This window comes from Lissotriton vulgaris, chromosome 12, assembly GCF_964263255.1.
Source record: "Lissotriton vulgaris chromosome 12, aLisVul1.2, whole genome shotgun sequence".
Lineage (NCBI taxonomy): Eukaryota > Metazoa > Chordata > Amphibia > Caudata > Salamandridae > Lissotriton > Lissotriton vulgaris.
In genome coordinates, this window is record NC_141700.1 from 727,106,272 (window position 1) to 727,127,140 (window position 20,869).

A 20,869-nucleotide genomic window follows, 5' to 3' on the forward strand; every position below is an offset into this window, starting at 1 on the left:
TCTCCAGTTCTCGATATCTATGCACATTCTCTTTCAACCATTGCCAAACCTACTGTCCATGGACAACGGCCAGTTCATCAGCTTGGAAACTCACAACTATGAATTCACAGATCTAGACATTGCTCCAGATTGCAAGTCTATTAGCGCGCTAGAGCTTCTTCCACTAATAGGGCATAAGCTGCAAAATGGAAGAGATTTTGCCACTGGTGCGTAGAAATGGACATTCAGCCTTTACTCTCGACCTCAGAGGAAGTATTTCATTACCTACTTCATTTAGCAAAGTCAAAGTTGGCTCATTCACCAATCAAAGTACACCTGGCTGCAATTTCCAGGTTTTGCAGAAAACCGCACAAACTCTTGTTGTGGTCGAGAATTGTTAGAGTTTATGAATGGCCTCTTCAAAGTGTTCCCACCCTTAAAGCACCTCGCAGTTCCTTGGAAGTTCTGGCACCAATTATTGAAATCGCCCTTTGAGCCAATCCACAAAGCTGACTTAAAATACATGTCGTGGAAGATGGCTCTTCTATAGGCCCTCGCATCGGCTAGAAGAATTAGTGATATTCAGGCTTTCACTGTGGCTGAACCCCTTCTTCAGTTCAAGTAGGACAAAGTATTGTTAAGAACAAACCCTCACTTTCTAGCAAAGGTTCCAACTTCTTTTCACTTGAATGAGCTGGTAGTGCTCATAACGTACTTTGGAAATCCTCCAACCCCTGCTGAAAGAGTTGCATTCTTTAGACTTAAAGAGATGCATCAAATTCTACATCCATAGAACAGACTTTCAGGAAATTGGATCAGATCTTTGTATCTTTTCTTTCTCTGATGAAAGGGCAGGCCATTTCAAGGAGCAGCATTGCACATTGGATCTCTTCTGAATTTTGTTTTTTGCCATAACCAAGCTGGAAAGCCTCTGTCTGCATAGGTGTCTGCACACTGCACAAGGAAGATGGCAGCCTCTACAGCCCTTTTTGCTAGGGTATCACTTAAATACGTTTGTAGAGCGGCAACATAAGCATATGTTCACCAAGCACTACTGCTTTGGCATGGAAAGCAGATGTGTAAAATATATATATATATATATATATATATATATATATATATATATATATATAGATATATATATATATATACACACACACACACACACGTCAGGGCCTCCTTGTGAATAAAGCTTTGGTGTTGGATCATCCATGGTATCTGCGCCTGCTACATCTAGGGGAAGTGGGACACACACACACATCCAAAGAAGTCTACAAATAATCCTTCAGGCCACTCTTGATCGAGCCAGCATACCCTTGGTACCAAAACTCCATCCTTGGCACCAACGAAAGAGAAACCATTGTCTTCGTCTGCGCCGACGCCTGGTTCCACATCTGCACATTCAGCACTGAAACCAAAAGACACTCAACCGTCAGATCTGAAAAAATCCTCGCAACCAAGGAAGCCACCGGTCCCGAAACCCACTAATCAACCTTCGGATCCCAAAAAACCATTGGAACTGAAAAAACAACCGGTTCCAAAGACGTCTGGCACCTCTGATCTGAAAAAATCATCGGAGCCAACCAAGCAGCCGTTCCAAAGACTCCAAACAAACCTTGGGAACCTATAAAAGCTCCCCATTCCAAATCAAGGAGCATAAAACAACTCCAAAGACTGTGCCACACAAGCATTTGGACCCGAAAAATTCAGCACCGAAACCCCATACTTCGAAGGAAGAGCTTTTTCGACCTGATCCTACAGAAAAAAACACTGGAAATAGACCCAGAAACAGGTTATTTTAGGATTAGGCCCTCCAACAAAAGGAAAATGGACAAACCTACACCATCTCCACTCCCTTTAAAGAAAAGAGACCTTGCTACCTCTCCTTTAAGGATCCCTTCTCGCCCTCCTCCTCCACAATACATTTCTCCAGTTCCATCTTCAATAACAGAATCTCCTCCACCTCCAGATGATGATACCACTGGTGACGAAGGAGATAATGAACCTCTTCAGGAGCCTGTTAATTACATCCCAAATGATCCATGGGAAAATTATGGCACACCAGATGTTCCTGATGTACCACAAGAGTATGTCTATCCATCTAGACCATCCCCTCCAGAGGACACTACAGGTTTCACTCAGCTAATACACAGGGCTGCACAATACAACGATGTAAACTTACATACAGACCCCATCGAAGAAGACTTACTTATGGACACTTTTGCAAAATCCCAAAGGTCCACCTCCATTCTACCAATGGTAAAAGGGGTAATTAAACACACTCCTGAAGCCTTTAAAGACCCAGCTAGAGCTAGAGTCATTAACCCTAGAATAGAAAAAAAGTACAAGGCCGCCCCAACTTACCCTGCATACATTAAGGGACAGCTTCCCTTAGATTCCTTGTTTGTTTCAAACGCCAGAAAAAGGGCCAACTTTCAAACCTCAGGTGATGCTCCACCACCTGACAAAGAGTCAAAACTCTTGGACGCATCTGCCAAAAGAACAGCGTCACAAGCAGCCCACATATGGAGGATTGCCAACACACAGGCTTACTAGACAAATACGATAGGGCACACTATGACGAGCTAGAGACCCTACTACAACACCTTCCAGATGATCTTATACAGGAAGGTAAACTTGTAACCAATACCTTCATTCGGTTTGTTCTAGACGCTGCAGATACAGCCACCCAAGCCCTAAATACCAGTGTCCTTTTATGCAGACATACCTGGCTAAGGATATCCGGGTTTAAACCGGAGGTTCAGACTACCATACTGAACCAACCCTTTGACCAAGAACACTTATTTGGACCTACAGTGGATTAATCTTTAGAGGAGATGAAAATAAGACACTGACACTGCCAAATCAATTGCCAGCTCCCAGAAGTTCCTTTCGCCGCTCCTCTTATAGGGGTGCCTCTAGAGGCTTTAACACAGATAACGCCTCCACTTCATATAAAAGTCCCACATAAACCTCCTCTACCGGAGGTTATTACAGAGGAGGCTATAGGGGCAATAACAGCAAAGGTAGGGGCAAAACTACTAATACTCATACTGCCACTACCTCCAAACAATGACTTCCCGTCGCTTCCCTCGGACTATCCTACTCCAGTCGGGGTAAGATTAACCCAGTTCCTACCTGTCTGGAACAATATCACCACAGACAGGTGGGTGAGACAAATTATCCAATCTGGTTATTGCCTGGAGCTCACTGCCACTCCCCCCAGCATGCCACCCAAACAGCGCCCAATGTCAACAGAACATTTAACACTTCTAAAATAAAAGGTGCCTTCCCTACTGCACAAACATGTGGTAGAACCAGTTGCCCTTCACCATCAAAACACAGGAGTTTGCTCCCTGTATTTTCTGATCCCAAAGAAGGATGGAACCCTGAGGCCCATCTTAGACCGTAGACCATTAAACCTATATATACAATTAGACCATTTTCACATGGTCACTCTTCAACAGGTCCTTCCCATTCTAAAACAAGCAGATTTCCTTGCCACTTTAGATCTAAAGGAAGCCTTCTTCCACATTTCCATTTACCCTGCTCATAGGAAATATCTTCGGGTCGTAGTGGACGGTCAGCATGATCAATTCAAGGTTCTCCCATTCAGAGTTACCACAGCACCCAGAGTATTCACAAAATGTCTAGCAGAGGTAGAAGCCCATTTAAGAAAACAAATTCATGTCTTCCCATACTTGGACGACTGGCTCATAAAAGCCAACTTAAATACTCAGTGTGTAAGTCACAAACACCCCACAATCCAACTACTGCACAACTTAGGTTTTACAATAAATCACCCAAAGTCTCACCTCCAACCATCCCACATCCAACAATATCTAGGTGCCACATTAGACACCTCAAAAGGCCTTGCATATCCCAATCCAGCCAGGATAGCAAGCATGCAGGCCCTTATAACAAAGTTCCAACTGCAACACTCGCTACCAGCTCAAGTGTTTATGCAACTCATAGGGATGATGGCCTCTTGTATATTCATAGTACCTCAGGCAAGACTCCATATGCGCCCCTTACATGAATGCTTAGCACGTCAGTGGAACCAAGCTCAAGGTCAGTTAACAGATGTGCTGTTGGTAGACTGCTGCACACATCTCTGCAGTGGTGGAACACCCAAAAACTTTCCAAAGGGTTGACCGTTCCTTGATCCGGTTCCACAAATAGTGTTAACAGCAGATGCATCGCTCACAGGCTGGGGAGCTCATCTACTACTGTGGTTCTGAAATTCTGGACCCTGCTGTAATATGGTACCGAGGCCCAACACTCGTGTCACAAAATATCATCGTACCATGATGAATTTGGTATCGGCAGACCGGTAATGATTAGGACATTATCCCCATGCATTTGCGACGTGATTGAGTGATGCCATCACCCTTAAATCGTGGTTTCCGTTCCGAACCCTCGGACTCCATTTTGTGAACGGCATCCATCTTATGGCTTGCCCTCATATAGTCAATTGATTAAGGCCGAGCTTGATCTGGAAGGACACGTCCACCTTAGCTGACTTCCCCATGACCTGGCCGAGCTGACTCCACTGCCTCCAGCCAAACCTGTTCGGACAGTCCCTCGCCCAGTGGCCATGTAAGATAGCATCAAGGCACAACATGCCATAAACCATTCACTACATACAGGCCATGTTATCCACACACATACACCTGTCCATGTCCCTTGTTTATGGCTAGTTTTACGATGAGGAGGTGCCCGAGTTTATTGGGGTTTCATCGATATCTGATGGTAGTTCTGGGCCGAGCTGGGTAATCTATCACTAACTGTACACACGAAATTATAGGCTGACCGTCATGACTGTGCTTTTCCTTTTGTTGAACAAATATGTATATGGTTGCATCATAAAACAAAGAATTCTTGCCTGAAGTGTAATATTTGGTATAAAAGGAGATGGCTGGTTCTGTAAAAACGAACAGTCTCCTGAGAACTTACATCCCGTGCTGTTGTACTTCTAGGACACTTGTTACTTGGTTGCAGCCAATAAAACTCGATCTCTGACTTCACCTAGAAGACTCTTTGTTTCTGTGGTCCGGAACAGGGAGAACTCAGAGGTCTTCGGGTGTTATCCCCTGGCACCACCGGGTCCCTAAAAACCCGGCACCTCAGTTGGCGCCCAACTCGGGGCAGTATCAAGCGGTATCGGTCCTAGCCAGATGTTCGTGAGGAGCTTCGTGTGAAAATTCCAGAGGACGGCCAGCCACTTCAGCGACCCCTGTATGTCGACGTGGTTCCGAAGGTCTTTGCTGCGAGGTTCCCCGCGTCCCGACGGCTACGAAGGACTGCTGCCCTGACTATCGCCCTGTTTTGGACCCAGTGATCCTTGGTAGAGCGAAACGATAGACGAGTCTTCTAGTGACGTCATCGATCTTCAGTACTTCAGTTAAGTATAAGTGGAGCGTCTCCCAGTCCTTAGTTTGGTTCTTAGTTTTGGTATCCCTGAGATACACCTTGTTTGAAACTTGCAAGCGCCAAAACCAAGGGTCGAGGTTTTGCAGCTCGATTTCATCCACATGGAGAGGTGCAACAATCTGAAATACGTGCTTGTTGTTGTTTGCGCCTTCTCCAGGTGGGTGGAAGCATATCCCCTTAAAGACAACACTGCCTTGTCTACTGCCAAAGCCCTGGTCAAGGAATTCTTCCCTAGGTATGGTATGCCTAGAATTGTCTCGAGTGATAATGGAAGTGAATTCGTGGGACGAGTGACGAAGAGAGTGTGTGAATGTCTAGGCATACACCAGAAGTTCCACACCGAAAATCACCCCCAATCAGCTGGATTAGTAGAATGCTACAACGGCACATTGAAGTTGAAATTAGCCAAGATCCAAGCCAGCACAGGTCTTAAGTGGCCTGACGCCCTGCCTTTAGCACTCCTATCTACAGGAATGACTGTCCATTCTAGACTGGGACTTAGCCCCCACGATGTCGTGTTCGGGCGCCCAGCAAACATATGTGGAGTGCCAAGACCCAAGAAACTAAGTGAGATAGAGCACCCTGTATTGCTTGACTACTTGCACAAATTGACAGCTAAATTGCGTGTTTTACACCAACAGGTCCACAGCTCCTCTCCGCCAGCGTCTGATGATCCAGGCCACGCCATTCAACCTGGTTCCTGGGTCCTAGTCCGGAACTTCAGGCGAACCAAGAACGAGGAGCCTCGCTGGACCGGACCCTTCCAAGTCCTGCTAACTATCCGCTCTGCAGTACGTGTCCACGGGAAAAAACATTGGGTGCACGGTGCCCACTGTAAACGGATCCCGCTGCCCCTTCCATATGACCGGTGGGTCCAGGAGGGAATTGCTGACTCAGAGACTGAGTCTGTGCCCCGCTTCGCGCCTTTCAGTGATGCACATTTGAAAGGAACTGGTACGGAAAAGGAGAGCGACTGAGTTCTGCAAGGATTTGTGCCACCGTCAATGCAGTTGGACACTACAGAACCTGAAACTTTGTTTGAAGACAACGCCATACCTGGGAAACAACGATATAATCTAAGGTCAAGAAAAACGAACTAATAAAAGCAAACGAATACGATTTTTCTTTCCCCCAAGAACTATTTTTGATTTTACAGCTCTCTCGTCCAGGGAACTTGCTCATTTTTGATTTTCGAACCGCCATCCGGTTCTGCTGCTAGGGTCGCGGTTGACAGTCTGGGGAGTGCAGCTGGAGACGTTTAGGTCAACGGTTCTGGTTGGTCTAAGGGAGTTACCCTGGGCTGAACGTAAAGCACTCCTTGGCAGAATCAATCTCCCACCGCGGGCAGCAACTAGAGGATGGAGTTTCCGAGGGTAGAGAGACCTGCTAGATCTACGGACTTTGAAAAGAGAGTTTGCGTTGTGATGGCAAGAAAAAGATTTCTAGTAGTTTGCATCTTAATGTTGTGTAGCATAATAATGTTTTTAATTGGCTATGCTCTGTTCATCTTTCAAGTTACCTTTGTACACAACACCCAGCCCACACCTCCTCCTACTGTCTCCCCACATTCTTTTCACCCTCTACCTGAACACGAGTCTGCCAGAAGATTAGAATTTGTAAATAATTCATTCGTCCAACTCCTACACCAGCACCAATCCGTAATGAACACCACGAATTGTTGGGTATGTGGACTTATGCCACACACAACAGATAAGGGTATCCCGTATTTTGTCCTGTCATTTGGCTACCATGGTTCTTTGTGGGCGTTTAGAGCAATGTTCCTGTTCGCCCTCGAACCATATGTTCCAGGGAAAAACTCAAGCAACAAGGCACTAGTGGCGGGAATTAGGAATATGAGTAGGGATGCTGACACATACAAAACGATCCCCAGAGATGAATTGGTACCTTACAGCAGATGGAATATAACGCAATATGGAATTTCCTTGGCTGAAAGTCTGAAAGCAACGAAATCCTCCCCAGTCTGGATAGTACCCCACCAAGGTCACTTATGTCTGCAGGGAAATGGCAAAAACCCTAGAGCTCAGTTGGGAAAAAGTGTCTGCACTGAGACTTACGTTTTCTCGTCTCAGACCTCCCCTTCATTGCTAGTGGCTAAGGGTACTTACTTCATCTGCCACGATAGAGCGTATACATGGTTGCCCCCTGACTTCTCGGGCACCTGTTTTATCTCGTTTCTGCTGCCACCCACCTACATGGCCGAGGCAGATTACCATCGGACAAGGATAGTTAGGGGTGTCGTGAGTAAAGACGACACTGCGGGTCAAGAGTTTGGAGACTTCGCAAAGGGTTTTCTGCCGTTTTGGGGGCCCATGGTGAACAGCAGGAACATTCGCCAGTTGACGAGGGTAGTTGAATCCGCCGTGACCGAAACGGCCAGTGCCCTTAGTAACTTGACAGCTGAGATCCAGTCGGACCGACTTATGACTCTTCAGAACAGGGTTGCCCTAGATGTCATACTTGCAGACCGTGGTGGTGTATGCAGAGTGATCCAATCCAGTTGCTGCATTTTCATCCCTGATAATGCTCCGACAGTGTACCAGGCCATCTCCAAACAGCACAAAATCTCTGAATCCCTTCACGTGGAGAAAGGGGATTGGTCCTTGCTAGGGTGGTTCTGGGAACTGATATCTGCCTGGGGATGGAAAACTCTGATATTCATTGGGGTGATCTTAGCTATTCTGTTTATGTTCTGCCTGTTTGTGCAGTGCGCTCCTGCAATATGTGGCCTCTGTGCTGCATCATGTGTGAGGAAGCCTGTGTCAAGGGACAAATTGAGCAACAGAATGATGCTACAGCAGCATCTCCATGACTTCATGAATACAGATTTGGACTCAGATTAGCGTGAGTTATTGCCTTATATGAGGGCAAAAGGAGGGTCTGTGGTTCTGAAATTCTGGACCCTGCTGTAATATGGTACCGAGGCCCTACACTCGTGTCACAAAATATCATTGTACCATGACGAATTAGTTATCGGCAGACCGGTAATGATTAGGACATTATCCCCATGCATTTGCGCCGTGATTGAGTGATGCCATCACCCTTAAATCGTGGTTTCCGTTCCGAACCCTCGGACTCCATTTTGTGAACGGCATCCATCTTATGGCTTGCCCTCATATAGTCCATTGATTAAGGCCGAGCTTGATCTGGAAGGACACGTCCACCTTAGCTGACTTCCCCATGACCTGGCCGAGCGGACTCCACTGCCTCCAGCCAAACCAGTTCGGACAGTCCCTCGCCCAGTGGCCGAGTAAGATAGCATCAAGGCACAACATGCCATAAACCATTCACTACGTACAGGCCATGTTATCCACACTGATACACCTGTCCATGTCCCTTGTTTATGGCTAGTTTTACGAGGAGGAGGTGCCAGAGTTTATTGGGGTTTCATCGATATCTGATGGTAGTTCTGGGCCGAGCTGGGTAATCTATCACTAACTGTACACACGAAATTATAGGCTGACCGTCATGACTGTGCTTTTCCTTTTGTTGAACAAATATGTATATGGTTGCATCATAAAACAAAGAATTCTTGCCTGAAGTGTAATATTTGGTATAAAAGGAGATGGCTGGTTCTGTAAAAACGAACAGTCTCCTGAGAACTTACATACCGTGCTGTTGTACTTCTAGGACACTTGTTACTTGGTTGCAGCCAATAAAACTCGATCTCTGACTTCACCTAGAAGACTCTTTGTTTCTGTGGTCCGGAACAGGGAGAACTCAGATCTTCGGGTGTTATCCCCTGGCACCACCGGGTCCCTAAAAACCCGGCACCTCACTACATCACACCATACAAGACAGGTGGACACCACAGCAAAAGTTACCCCACATCAATCATTTGGAGCTACTAGCAATATTTCTGCCATTAAAAGCATTCCAGAAACACGTATCAAACAAAGCTGTTGTAGTCCGGACGGACAATATAACAGCAATGTATTATCTACAAAAAACAATGGGTGACACACACTCTGCAGCTCTCTCAACTAGCACAGAGCATATTGAGATGGGCAATTCCTCAGAACATATTCCTCTTAGCCCAACATCTTCCAGGAGTACAAAACCAGATGGCAGATCTATCAAGTCGTCCGACACAACAGATCCATGAGTGGGAACTTCATCCACAAGTCCTTCAACTGTTTTTCAAAATGTGGGGAGATAGATCTCTTTGCCACACATTTAAACACAAAATGCCCAAGCTTCACCGCCAGATATCCACACCCGTTGTCCAAAGGCAATGCAATATGGATGAATTGGTCAGGCAGATTTACCTACGCTTGTCCGCCTCTCCCACTCATTCCACTAATGGTACGCAAACTGCAACAACAGTCACTAACACTGATCCTAGTTGCACCAAAAACTACATCTCTCCCCACAACTTTTAACACAGAACCATGGAGAGATCAGACACCCAGATCTAGCATAGCTCAACCTGGAGATCTGGCTCCTGAAGTCCTAGAATTTGGTCATCTAAATCTTCCAGCTGATTGTCTGAATGTCATCAAAGAAGCTAGGTGCCCCACCACTAGAGCCTGCTATGCAGCCAAGTGGAAAAGTTGTGTAATATACTGTTCGAGGCATATGAGCTGCAGATCGTACACTTAGCAATAGGTCGCCACCTGGTGTTGGGCTCGAATGATTGCAGGTTGTTGTCTTCTTGGAAGAAGTCTTTGTAGTCACGAGATAGATGACTCCTCCCTTGGACAATATTGCGCATGGTCATCGACTCCATCCTCAGATTGTTTTTTTCCGCCACTGGGTTCGGATGAAAGTTTTCTGCTCCGGCTGGAAAAGACTTTTTCAGCAACTTCGAAGCGTGAAACTTTATATTAACTTTTTCGACGTCATAGTGACCATTACGAGGTGTGCAACCTCTGTCTATTGCCGGAACACGACGAGTCGACCTGCACAGCCTGTGCCTCCTTCCGATCGAAGAAGACCATTCGGGATCGGAGAGCCTGTCGACACGAAAAGAGGAGATCAGCGCCAGCACTGAAGGCCATCTTTGAGGAGGAGATCGTCGGAGAGGACGTCTCCGGGGACGAAGATCCACTCGAAGATATCTCCGAGGAAAAGGCTCCACTCGTCGCCTGATCTCCAGATCATATCGGGGGCAGAGGACTCGGACGACTCGATTCCATCTCGACAGCCCGTGAGTACCCCTGCCCCCGCACAACATACACTACCCAAGACAAAGGCAGCGGTCGGCACTCCGTCCATGGGACCCAGTCAAGACCGAAATCTACCCTCTGACGCCCCGCCTTCCGGCTCGGCTCCGAGGAAAAAGACTACGCCTTCAGGTGCCTCGGCACCGAAAAAACATGTGCCAATTCCACCTCCTCCATTGGCACCGAAACATCCTTCGACACCGAAGCCAAAACACGAGAAGTGTGGCTCAGGGGTTAGAGGCGGCAGACCCGGAAGCTGAGATCGGCCCTGGACCAGGGTTCAATTCCCCGCCTCGGCGGGTCTTGGGCTCAAAAATTCCACGGACTCGATAATTCTCGCTCCGGTGCCTTCTCAACTCACGGGTTCACACTCTGCGACTCTGGGCAATAGCTTGCTTAATCTCCACAATGGCCCCTTGCGGCGGGATGCCTGGCTTTCACCTTGTGGATACCCTGCCTGGGTTATCTCACAGGGGAATACCAGGACGGGTTCCCTAAGCAAGCGCCGGGAAACCCTTTGTGGGTAGCTGTGCGCTATATAAGCTCAAATACATTTACATTTACAACACCCTTCGGTGCCCAAAGATAAAGACCCTTCGGCACCCACACCAAAAGGTACATCGGCGCCGAAGCCAAAAACTGTACCGGATCCGAAAGCTTCGAGTCCGAAACCTTCCGGTTCCAAAAATAAAGATGGAAAGCCAGAGTCCGGCGCCGCAGGCCCAACAAAACCTGTCTCCTCGCCGAAATCTCCAACATCGGTACCAAAGACTCCAAGGCCTGATAAAGACACGCCTAAAAAGCCTACCAAGCCTAAAACACCTTCGGCACCGAAGATTTTGCCACAGGACTCCATAACTCCTCCTAAAGCAAAGAACACTAAACAGCCACTTTCGGCACCGAAAAAAATTGACGCGAAAAATACTGTAGAAGAGGAAGAACTGTTTATACCAGATCCTAAACAGAAAAAGGTCCATATCCACCCAAAAACTGGACATGTGGAAGCAATTCCTTTCAAGAAAAGACCAGCAGACACACCACTTTCACCTGTGGTTCCTGCCAAAAAGGATTGTGCAACTTCTCCAATGCACCCTTCCTCTCCTTCACCTTCTTCCTCTCCTATCCCTCTTTATTTTGAACCTGTAGCTTCTCCTGTTCAATCTCCTGCATCATCACACCACACTGACGAGGAGTATGATCTAGGTGGAGGGAATGACGTACCAGAGCTACACGCATACCCTTTAGATGAGGATGTCAATCCAGAATATCGTAAGGATGACAACATATATGATTTTCCACCACACAATGTGCCAGACATTCCAGATCCTCAGTACTACCCAACAAAACCTTCCCCTCCAGAAGATAGTAATGGGTTTAATCATCTTTTAGATAGAGCTCACCTTTACCATGGAGTTCCAATGCACTCTGACGCCATTGATGAGGATTTTTTGCTGGACACTTTTGAGCAGTCACAAAGGTCTACACAAATACTACCCATGATCAAAGGAGTCATTAAACATGCTCCAGACATATTTAAAGATCCGGTACGATGTAGGGTGTTAAATCCCAGAATAGAAAAAAAGTATAGACCAGCACCATCTGATCCAGTCTGTATAAAGGGACATCTGCCACTAGACTCTTTGGTAGTGTCTAATGCACGTAAAAGAGCCAATTCCCAGACCTCTGGTGACACGCCCCTGCCTGACAAAGAATCAAAAGTTATTGATGCGTCAGAGAAACAGATTGCTGCGCAGGCAACAAACATATGGCGCATAGCAAACACACAAGCCTTACTCTCACGCTATGACAGGGCTCCCTACTACCAGCTAGAAAAACTCATGGAGCACCTCCCAGATCAATACAAAGATCAGGCAGCAGAGCTCTTACAAGAAGGCAAATTGATATCCAATGCCTCAATTAAATGTGCACTAGATGTAGCTGACACAGCATCCAGAGCAGTCAACACTAGTGTCATACTCAGACGTCATGCGTGGTTATGCATTTCAGGTTTCAAACCAGAGGTTCAGACTACCATCTTGAACCAGCCCTTCAATCAGAACCAGTTGTTCGGGCCGGAAGTAGACAACACACTAGAAAAGATGAAGAAAGACACGGACACAGCTAAGTCTATGGGCCAGACAATATGACAGCCATGTATTATATACAAAAACAGGGGGGAGGACACACTCTCTGCAAGTGTCCCAGCTTGCACAGAACATTTGGAGATGGGTCATTGCTCAAAACATACACCTGACAGTAGAACACCTTTTAGGAATTCACAATCAGATAGCAGATCTGTTGAGTCGTCAGTCATAACCGATTCACGAATGGGAGATACACCCACAAGTACTTCAACCATTCTTCCAAAGGTGGGGGCATCCACAGATAGATCTGTTTGCCACCCACAAAAATGCAAAATGCCCAACCTTTGCCGCCAGGTTTCCACACCCACGGTCTGAGGGGAATGCAATATGGATGAAGTGGTCAGGCAGATTTGCGTACGCTTTTTTGCCTCTCCCACTCATTCCACTAGTAGTACGCAAGCTCAGACAACAGTCTCTCAAACTAATACTAGTGGCTCCCAGATGGGCACGACAGCCGTGGTTCACCACACTACTAGATCTCTCACTGGTTCCACATCAGAAATTACGGCTCACGCCATCCCTGTTAACACAACCATGGAGAAATAAGACACCCAGACCCGAGCCACCTGAATTTGGCGATCTTGCTCCTGAAGTCTTGGAGTTTGGTTACTTAAACCTACCACTAGACTGTATGAATATAATTAAAGAAGCTAGAAGACACACTACCAGAACATGTTATGCCGCTAAGTGGAAAAGATTTGCGATATATTGTAACAATCACATTGATCAACTGGATGTTTCCATCCAAAATATTATTTGCTACCTTCTATACCTACAAAGGTCCAATTTGGCTTACTCTTCCATACGCCTGCATCTAGCAGCAATTGCAGCCTATTTACAGAATAGGCAACATCTATCTCTATTTAGAGTACCTGCAATCAAAGCATTTATGGAAGGATTAAAACTAATAATCCCACCTAGGTTACCACCTGCATATGGAACCTAAACGTGGTCCTTACAAGACTTAAGGGACCCCCTTTTGAGCCTTTACACAAATGTGAATTGCAATTCCTAACTTGGAAAACTGCTTTCCTTGTTGCCATCACCTCTCTTAAGAGTTAGTGAAATACAAGCATTCACAATACAAGAGCCATTTTTTCAGATACATCCTAACAAAGTGGTTCTTAGGCCTAATCCTAAATTCCTGCCAAAAGTCATTACCCCTTTTCACCTTAACCAATCAGTAGAGTTACCAGTGTTTTTTCAAAAACCGGACTCTGTTGCAGAAAGAGCTTTACACACCTTAGATGTTATAAGAGCTCTGTTATACTACACAGACCGGACTAAATCCTTCAGACAGACAAAACAACTATTTGTATCTTTCTCTCCCCTACACAAGGGCAATCCCATCTTTAACCTCTTAAGCGCTGCTGACGGCCAACGGTCGTCACGAGCGCTACCTCCCCAGTGCTGCGCACGACCATTGGACGTCCATTCAGCACTAGTTCCAATGGACAGCGCAGCACTGGGGAGGGATATTTGCGAAGCAGCTAAGGTGCTAAAGGAGGAATTACCAGGTGGATTGTAAAGTGTATACAAATATGCTATCAAAAAGCTAAACGTACACGAACGGTTCCTCCTAGAGCGCACTCCACTTGCAAACTAGGAGCCTCTATGGGTTTCTTAGGAAATATACCACTAGAGGACATATGCAAGGCAGCAACATGGTCTACAATACACACCTTCACTAAACACTATTGTGTTGATGTACAAGCCAAGCAGCAAGCTGCAGTAGGCCAAGCTGTTCTTAAAACACTTTTTCAGCAACGGATACAAGCGACCACCGCTAGGGGAGAAACTGCTGCACAATCGATGCTAAGTGTACGATCGGCAGCTCATATGCCTCGAACCGAATATGCTACTTACAAGTATGCATCTGTTCTTGGCAGGTAGAGCTGCAGAATTGTACAGGCCCTCCCGCCTCCCTGGGACTTGTATCCGTTCCAGTACTCATCTTACTTGGATGCACATGCATGGACATCCTTTCTCTTTACTTCTACTAACTCCATTTCCCATCATGGTGAAAAACAATCTAAGGATGGAGCCGATGCCCATGCGCAGTATTGTCCAAGGGAGGAGTCACCTATCTCGTGACTACAAAGACTTTTTCCAAGAAGACAACAACCTGCAATCATCTGAGCCCAACACCAGGTGGCGATCTATTGCTAAGTGTACGATTCTGCAGCTCTACATGCCAAGAACAGAGGCATACTGGTAAGTAGCATATTCCTTACCAATAGCACAATCAATCCTTTAGATGCGTCTATTCAAAACATCATAAGCTACCTACTACATCTTCAAAGATGTAATCTATTTTAGACATCAATCAGATTACATCTCGCTGCCATAACAGCCTACCTGCAAAATAGACAACATCTATCATTATTCAGAGTACCTGCCATTAAAGCATTTATAGAAGGCCTCGAAAGAATAATTCCTCCCAGGGTACCACCCTCTCCAGTATGGAATCTAAACCTCGTCCTCACTAGGTTAATGGGACTTCCATTTGAACCTCTGCATAAATGTGAGCTACAATTTCTTACATGGAAAGTTGCTTTCCTTGTGGCTATCACATCTCTCAGAAGAGTCAGTGAGCTACAGGCACTAACTATTCAAGAACCATTTTAACAACTCCATCATATCAAAGTAGTTCTCAGAACAAATACCAAATACCTTCCAAAGGTTATTACTCCCCTCCATCTCAACCAATCTGTAGAGTTGCCAGTCTTCTTCTCGGAACCAAAAAAACAGTAGCAGAAAAAGCTCTTCATACATTAGACGTAAAAAGAGCACTTCTTTACTACATTGACAGAAAAAACCTATTCACAAAACATCTTATTGATTCCTTTTCACCACCACATAAAGGCAATCCCATATCAAAGTCTGGAATTGCATGGTGGATTGTCAAATGTATACAAATTTGCTATCACAAAGCAAAACATACACTTTGTATTCCCCCTAAAGCTCATTCCACTCTCGAAATAGGGGCATCCATGGCATTTTTAGGAAACATTCCCTTAGATGATATCTGCAATGCAGCTACATGGTCTACACCACGCACATTCACAAGACACTATTGAGCAGATGTGAAAGCAAAACAAGCTGTACTCAAAACACCATTTCAAACTACTGCAACAGGTTCTCGTGGTCGCAGCTAAGGGGACAGTACTACTATGCAATCTATGCATAGTGTGTGATCTGCAGCTCATATGCCTCGAACGGAAAACGCTACTTACCAGTATGCATCTGTTCTTGGCATGTAGAGCTGCTGATTCACACATGCCCACACACCTCCCCGGCTACCTTTATCTGTTCCAATATTATCTTATTTAAATACAACATACATGGACATCTCTTTCTGTTCTCACAAAACTCCATCATTTCCCTTCTTTGTGAAAAAACGATCCGAAGATGGAGTTGATGCCCATGCACACTAATGTCCAAAGTAGGAGTCCCCTATCTCGTGACTTCCAAAGACTTTTCTAAGACCATAACAAACTACAAACATCTTGGCCCAACACCAGATGGCGATTTATGCATAGTGTGTGAATCTGCAGCTCTACGTGCCAAGAACAGATGCATACTGGTAAGTAGCATTTTCCTTATGGTCCAACAGGCTAGTTAAGAAGTTCACGAAGGGACTGTTTCAAGTCTACCCTCCTGTGATATGGCAGCTCAACACAGTCGTCTCAGCTCATGGGAGCCCCTTTCGAACCAATTCATTAGGCTGACTTGATATTTGTTTCCTGGTAAGTAGCTTCTCTTTTGGCGCTCACCCTTGCAAAGAGAATACGCTAAATTAAAGCTTTGGCGATTCACGAGCCATATCTATAGTTTTGTGATGATAGGGTCATTTTGCGAACTAACCCGAAATTCATCCCGAAGGTGGCAACATCTTTTCACCTCCATGAACCCATTGTATTGCCAACATTCTTCTGTAAGCCATCTTCGGCAGGGAAGAGAACACTTTATTCTCTAGACTTAGTCCGGACGTTAGCTCAAGTTCTATCTCCATAGAACAAAGGCTTTCAGGAATTCGGATAAACTCCTGATTTCTTTTGCTCCACCAAGAAAAGGACAAGCTTTGTCACAGGCAAGTATTGCTCGTTGGATGTTTGCATCCATCACTTTGTCATAAGAAAGCAGGACTGCCATTCTCTGTAAAGGTGAAGGCACTACCTATGTGAAAGATAGGGGCTTCTTCAGCCCTGTTTGCTGATGTATAATTGCCAGACATCTGCAGGGCTGTGACTTTGGTTAATGCCCAAACCTTCGCAAAGCACTACTTCCTAGATTCCCTGAGAGAGGCAGTTCGACAGGTTGCATTACGTTGCATATTTTTTTAAGGTATGCTATTTTTTTTTATATGTTCATATGCATTATGGTTTGTGACTTTATTGAGGCTTTGTCAAACAGTATTTTTCATCTTTGTGTTAGCCTTTTCCGTGCGTCGGACGGCCCCTGGCAGTCTGACGTCAAGGTGGGCATGTGCATTGCACAGTCGGGGGCAGTCCGAATCGCACACGCGTGGAATTCCTTAGCACCGTGGGGGAATTCCGGCTGCAGCGAAGCTGTTAAATTCCTGTTAATGGTTCTAAATCTTGATGTATTATTTTTATCATGGTGGGATGGATTGCCATACCTCCATTATTTACTTGGTACTGCTTACTAGTCTGATTCAAGCATGTGTATCTATGAAAGATACAGAACTAGAGGAAAATCAAGTTACTTACCTGTACATTGTGGTTCTTCAATATTAATACATTTCAGGGATTCACATGCAGCCCTCCCTTCTCCCCGTTGAGGCTCACCACTTTCATACCTCTCTTTTCCTTTATTTACACTTGTGCTCTAAATCTGAGGTATGGTGGCTCTGCAGGGGATGAGTGCTTCAGGGCCCCTGCTCTGATTGGTTGAAATTTGGATGTATTAAAGCAATGTGAGTTGGCTAAATATGTTTGTTTTCAATGTGATTCTTAATGCATATGTATTAGCACTGCTTATATGACTGTTACCATGGGACTGCTGTCATGATATCTGGGAAGATTCAAGCATGTGAATCTATGAAAGATATCAATACTGGAGAACCACAGTGTACAGGTAAGTAAATTGTTTTCTCTCCAGAATTATCTTTTCTAGTTTCACCTGCGACCCATCTGCTTCCACATAGAGGTGGTATAGTCATGTATTACATTGTTGAAAAGATCATGCCCAGGGGTAATATCAGAGTCTGCTGGGGCAGAGCAGTATGGGTGAAAACTATCTATACTGATTGAAGTATAATTTTCCTATGTATTTTGCCTTGGTATATGGGTCTCTGTGTGTTGTGGTTATGATGAAGGCTGAATTGTCAGTCTTTTGAATCCATCAGTCCTTCATTTTCTTGATGAACAGATGTATGCTGAGCACAGGGGCTTTGTTTTCTCCTGGTCCAAGAGCATCAGCTCACTAATAAGAAAAACTAGACTAAGGTATACCAGTACAGCTTGAATTTTTTATTGACATCAGTAAGGATTTCTGCTGCTCATTATTGCAGTCTTTGGGAATACACTGTTAATCACTGGCCCACGTTAGACTGGTTTACTGTACTGCCATGGTACAGCCCAGTATTTGGCAGACATCTTCATATGTTTTAGCCCCTGACCTCAAAGATGAGGATTCCCAGTCATGATTTTGCTTTCTCTAAAGCAGGAATCTCTGACCTTTTCTTTAATAAGAGTTTCTTGTGTTCAATACAAATCCTGAACTACTGATGTGTTGTATTAATGACCACATGAAACAATATTACATTAGTGGCCACCATATGCATGATTACCAGCAGTGATCAATTTAGTGCCTCAGGCACTGTTACCAGCAGTAACCTAAAAAAAGGGTAACATTATTAGTAATATCACCCTACACCGCATGATTTATTACCCCAATATCGTCAGTAAATTTTAAAAATTAGCAACTATTTTCCAAGCTGCAGCATATAAGTTCTGAAAATGTTTGTCCCAAATACATTCTTTTAATGTTGGTATACATATGTTAGTTCATCCAATCAAAATTCACTTGGCTAGCCTGCACACAGAAGAGCTACATGCAGATAGCTGGAGAGCTACATGTAGCCAGAGAGCTACCGGTAGCTACTTATGGAGAAGTCTGCTCTACAGCTACTTTATCTTGATGTGTGGCACAGTTCAGTGCCCAGTCGTGGTAGTTGTCAAAATTCAAATGCCAGATTAAGGTAATGTCTTAAAAGGAAATGTTGACTCCAAGTAACAATTGTAGTAATAGCAATAATCCCTGGTAATAGCAGTGGCTTTTTTAGACCTAGAAGGGTCTGCCCCATGTTAGTTACTTCTTTATTTTCTCTCAAGACCAAATTTGGAAATGCTTTACTTGCACGCAGTGACACTCCTTTAGAGTATGGTGGATGCAGTACATCAGCTGGCAAATTCTGTGTCTAGTTTACATGTTGAGAAACTGCTCAGTTTCTAATGGCAAAATCAAAGAAATGGAAAATCTTAGCCAGCGGACCAGCCGTCATTGGGCCTTACAATATTGTTTTCTACCCCTGATTTTGCTATGTGAGGCTTGGCTGTCTCGGACTGGAGAAACCAGCAGTTAGCCACCAGGCACAAGATACAACTCAGCAAATCAAGTCCATTGCTTTTTTTTAGTTCACAGAATCAAACCACTCACATTTGAAGTTTTACTGTAAAATAAATATGCTGCTCAACCACCATGAAATTTCCAATGCAAGTGCTGCTGCTGGGTCAAAGTGAGCTTTTCAGCAGAAACATCCTCACCTAAGCAGCAGACCGATATCTCTTGTTGTGAATGGCTTTCCAGAGGCTATTAAGGTGAGGTGTTCACCACAGTGTTGCTGCAGCCTACCTGCCAAACTAGTAATGAGTGTCAGTGTTTCCGATGTCTTTCCAGGTAATGTGCTACTCCCACCTTTATACTAGTTTCTCCCTTGCTAATTATTCAATCTAAAGTGTGTTGCATCTCTTTCCTTTTTCTAAAGCTTAGTAGCAGCTTAATTGAGACCGATCCCAGAGCTCAGTATCGAAATGTATGTCTGCAGAATCTTGTGATGGTCTGCTCTTTGCAGCATTTTCAAGAATTACATATTGGATTTAAGGGATGTGTAATGTTTTTGAAAATAACTTTATTTTCCCTCAGGTCTGTAAGCGCCCAAGGAAGGCAGATGGGAATGTTGAAAAAAGGAGAGCGCCTGCCAAAGTAGTCAGCACTGCTCGGGCTGGGGCCCCCTTGCAGCCCAGTGACATATTTGAGGCAGTGAAGATGTCAAAAAGTGCAATGCAGGTACTGTGAATGGGGCCCTTCTGTACAGTCTCTTCTCAATCTCCACTTTTCTTAAAGTTTTTTCCTTTTCCACTTGCCATCTAAAATATTAAGCCACAAAATGGGACCGAGAAATGGAACTATACAAAATCCATTTAATTGCTAAGCAGCTCTCTGTGCATTCGGTGGTAATAGATTTTTATTTTTTGTTCTAACCATGTCAGTGCTTTACCACAACATCTTCTGCCCCTTATTAGCCTTGTCCCCAATTGTTATATTTTGCCCAGTATTTTTTTTTCTGTATATGTAATTTTTTGTCTGCATCAAATGTTTTTGTTGTGCGATCAGTGGTTCCGGTTTCTCATGAATACTTCTAACTGCAGGTGTCTCGTCTACAGGATTCACCGGCATCAGACTGGATCCGAAGGCTTCCTAGTAGTAGCCCCCGTGCACTGTTAGGGGGTGTGGGCTGACCCCGTGACAGCCTCTCATCCGGCTGGAAGTGATGGAGCAGATCCTCTTATGAGTCACCCCAGCGTGCTGACATCAGCTCCTTTCTGTACCTTTCGACCCGGATCCTGAGCTATGCTTTCAACTTTGTTGGTCTCCTGATGTATTCAGGATTCTCATACAGTGTGCTTAGGCAAGAGGACGTCTTCCTCCCAAAACAATAGGAATCCAGGCTTTCAAGGCCTCTGGGAAGCAGATGTCTGTCACGGACCATTATGATGTTCGCATCTAGTCAAGACTCAGTCATGTATAATTTCGACCTAATGCACACTAAGGCATCCAGAGAACTGGAAGCAAAGTTGCTTGTTGCAGAAAACAAGAAGAGGT

General features: G+C 45.0%; 1 protein-coding gene across 1 annotated transcript in view; it reads left to right on the plus strand.

The window, feature by feature from the left end:
* Positions 1 to 20,869, plus strand: part of STAG3 (STAG3 cohesin complex component) — a 1,294,449-nt gene that overhangs the window by 182,259 nt on the left and 1,091,321 nt on the right. The window contains exon 5 of the mRNA XM_086945989.1: positions 19,910 to 20,053. Coding sequence (XP_086802115.1) covers positions 19,910 to 20,053 — 144 coding nt within the window. The remainder of the gene's footprint in view (positions 1 to 19,909; positions 20,054 to 20,869) is intronic.